Genomic DNA, 3,085 nt, shown 5'->3' with positions numbered 1-3,085 from the left:
TATAAATAATGTCAAAATAATGATATGAGTATTATGTCAATATGTCTTTGTATTGACATTTGTATATTTATATTTAAATGTCTGCACAATGACATAATTGGCATACGCGTGTTATTATATTGATATTTGTTATACACCGAATTGAAGAATTATTACAATTATCATACTATTAAGTTAGTTATCATTTTAACACAATCTTATTGCTAATGAGCTATTGTAAATTTTCTAGTGGCTAAATTGTCAGCTCAATGTGCATTTGTATATCCAAATATAATGTACATTTGATATAAACATCTTCCTCAAGTAAATATTGATTCATGTTTCGTGGAAAGAAACTAAATTTCGAATTTACCTCAGACGTTCCATTTAAACGCCACGTTTATGGCATGCACTGGATGGCACCCACGTGCAGATGAAGACGTTGACGAAATATTCTTGTTTCAATTTGTCGGGAAAATAATTTTCAGTTTCATAGTATTAAAGATTCTTACTATAAATTATTTCGTACCTTTTCACTAATTCATTGATATATAGGACTTGAAAAAACTGTCTTGGTGGGGCTTCTCTACATTACCACTAATAACATTGATTAGAACAATTCAAAATTGATAGTAAATGTTTAGATCTTAAAACCTATTAACAGTATTAAACACTAATTAATCAAACATGAGTTTATTGGACTGACGTAAAATGCTGAAATTTCCAGGAAGTTTTGAGTATTTAATTTAGAATTAAATATACACGTCATACTTGGTTCACTCACTAATATTGAAAATTCAGCTTGATATATACTTGTAAAAATAACAAATTATCGTAAAATCATGAATTTATGTGAAGTTCTTAATTTTTCCATGATATTGGCCAGAAAATTTTTAGCATTCTTATCAATATTTTCAAGGGGTCTAATTTGGACAAAAAAATGAGTTTGATTTAACATCTGATTTTTTTATCAATTGATCACTTATTCATAACTCAATTATGTCATCAATTTTAAACAAAATGAAACCAGATTATTGCAGTGAAAAACGAGAAAACAATGAAAATTTCAAATTTTCACAATGGATCCCAATTTGATCATAACAATTTACTATTGTAAAAACAATTTAAAATTGGATACATATGAATGGAGTATTTAATACACATGGTATGGAGGTACATACTCCTCCATATAATATAGAATTGTTTAAGCAACGAAACGACAAAATGAATTTACATGTGATTAAAACTGAATAAAAATATTATTATACTGTATTTATTCAAAAGACAAGAACCTTCACCGCAACTACTTTGAAATACGTCAGCTTTCTCTCCGATCAGTATATATATTCATATATACATTCTCACTCTCACACACACACTCAACACAATATCTAAACTGCATAATCATCAGCTACATTAATCATGGAACAAATAATTGAATCAAAAAATGCATCAGAATTCGACTGCGATTGGCTCCACGCCATCCAAAACTATCTCCTCAGCGACTCCGATTTCCTCCTTGATTTCGAAGTCAATGCATCCCCGCTCAGCGACGACGACGTTTCTCAAATGGTCGAAGAGCTTCTGTGCGACGACAGCGCCGGAGATGTCGCCGCTCCTCCTCCTCCTCAGCGGCCGGCGGTGGAGTGGAAGCGGTACAAAGGCGTGAGGCGGCGGCCGTGGGGGAAGTTCGCGGCGGAGATAAGGAATCCGGAGAAGAAGGGTTCGAGGCTGTGGCTGGGGACGTACGAGACGCCGGAGGAGGCTGCCGTGGCTTACGATCGAGCCGCGTTCAGGATGCGCGGCTCGCGGGCCCGGGTCAACTTCCCGCACCTTATCGGGTCGGGCATTCCCGACCCGACCCGAGTCACTAAGAGGAAAAACACTGATTTTAATAATGCGTCGCGGAAAAAGATCAATTGTGTATAATCGGATTAGGGTTTTGCTTAATTTAGTGTTAATTCGCTTAATTCGGTCTTGAATCGCTTGAAAAATGTTGCATACCAAAAAATTCACACAATAAACAATCATTTGTTCAATACATGAACAATTTTCAGTACTAGTTCAATTATTAGTGAACTTTCGCATATTTGGAGTGACAAAAATATAGTCAATCTTCTGTACACCTTAATTAATTTACAAAATCTATTCATTAATTAAATAAAGTGTAATATCCTAATACACAAATTTTATGGCTGAGTATTATGAGTATCGTATATACAAGAATGCATATAATTAAGATAACTGCATTATTTGGCATTATTACACAAATATCCTAATTTAGAAGTGAGAGATTGTGAGATCTATCAAGGTATAATTGGTCTCTTAAAAGCTTTAATTCATAGTATATCATATGAATTAATACTATAATAGAGTAAATAATTTACTATTTACATAATTTAAATTAAGTTAACTATTCATCGGACCAAATAATATAATTAAAAATTTGACAAATGACCATGTCAGTTCATTCAATGGTCAAACTCCATCACTCATTCAAGCACATTATTTTAACTTAGTCAATATGCCTTAAAATAAAAGTGAACGCGCTGATCAAAAAGTGTAGTTTAAGATATTTATTTCTTCTTTAATAAATAGCTCTAATCAATAATTCGAAAATTAAACAGAATTTTTGGGCTTGAATCATAGTTTTGCATTGTTTGATTTATTCTATTAAACGTCATACTTGGTTCACTCACTAATATTGAAAATTCAGCTTGATATATACTTGTAAAAATAACAAATTATCGTAAAATCATGAATTTATGTGAAGTTCTTACTTTTTCCATGATATTGGCCTGAAAAATTTAGCATTCTTATCAATATTTTCGAGGGGTCTAAATTTGGACAAAAACAAATGAGTTTGATTTAACATCTGATTTTTTTTTATTATCAATTGATCACTTATTCACAACTCAATTATGTCATCAATTTTAAACACAATAAAACCAGATTATTGCAGTGAAAAACGGGAAAACAATGTTAAAATTTCAAATTTTCACTATCGATCGATCCGAATTCGATCATAACAATTTACTCTTGTAAAAACAATTTAAAATTGGATACATATAAATGGAGTATTTAATACACATGGTATGGAGGTACA

General features: G+C 31.9%; 1 protein-coding gene across 1 annotated transcript; it reads left to right on the top strand.

The window, feature by feature from the left end:
• The first annotated feature begins 1,374 nt into the window (after window positions 1-1,374).
• LOC121804809 (ethylene-responsive transcription factor 13-like) lies at window positions 1,375-2,088 on the top strand. The gene has a single exon (XM_042204493.1). It carries the CDS (start codon window positions 1,402-1,404, stop codon window positions 1,906-1,908), a length of 507 nt encoding a protein of 168 aa, XP_042060427.1. The 5' UTR covers window positions 1,375-1,401; the 3' UTR covers window positions 1,909-2,088.
• Window positions 2,089-3,085: the final 997 nt, after the last annotated feature.

The sequence above is a fragment of the Salvia splendens genome, chromosome 1, assembly GCF_004379255.2.
Source record: "Salvia splendens isolate huo1 chromosome 1, SspV2, whole genome shotgun sequence".
Classification (NCBI taxonomy): Eukaryota; Viridiplantae; Streptophyta; class Magnoliopsida; order Lamiales; family Lamiaceae; genus Salvia; species Salvia splendens.
Note: the sequence above shows the minus strand (reverse complement) of the source record. Positions and strands in the feature narration are given on the sequence as shown.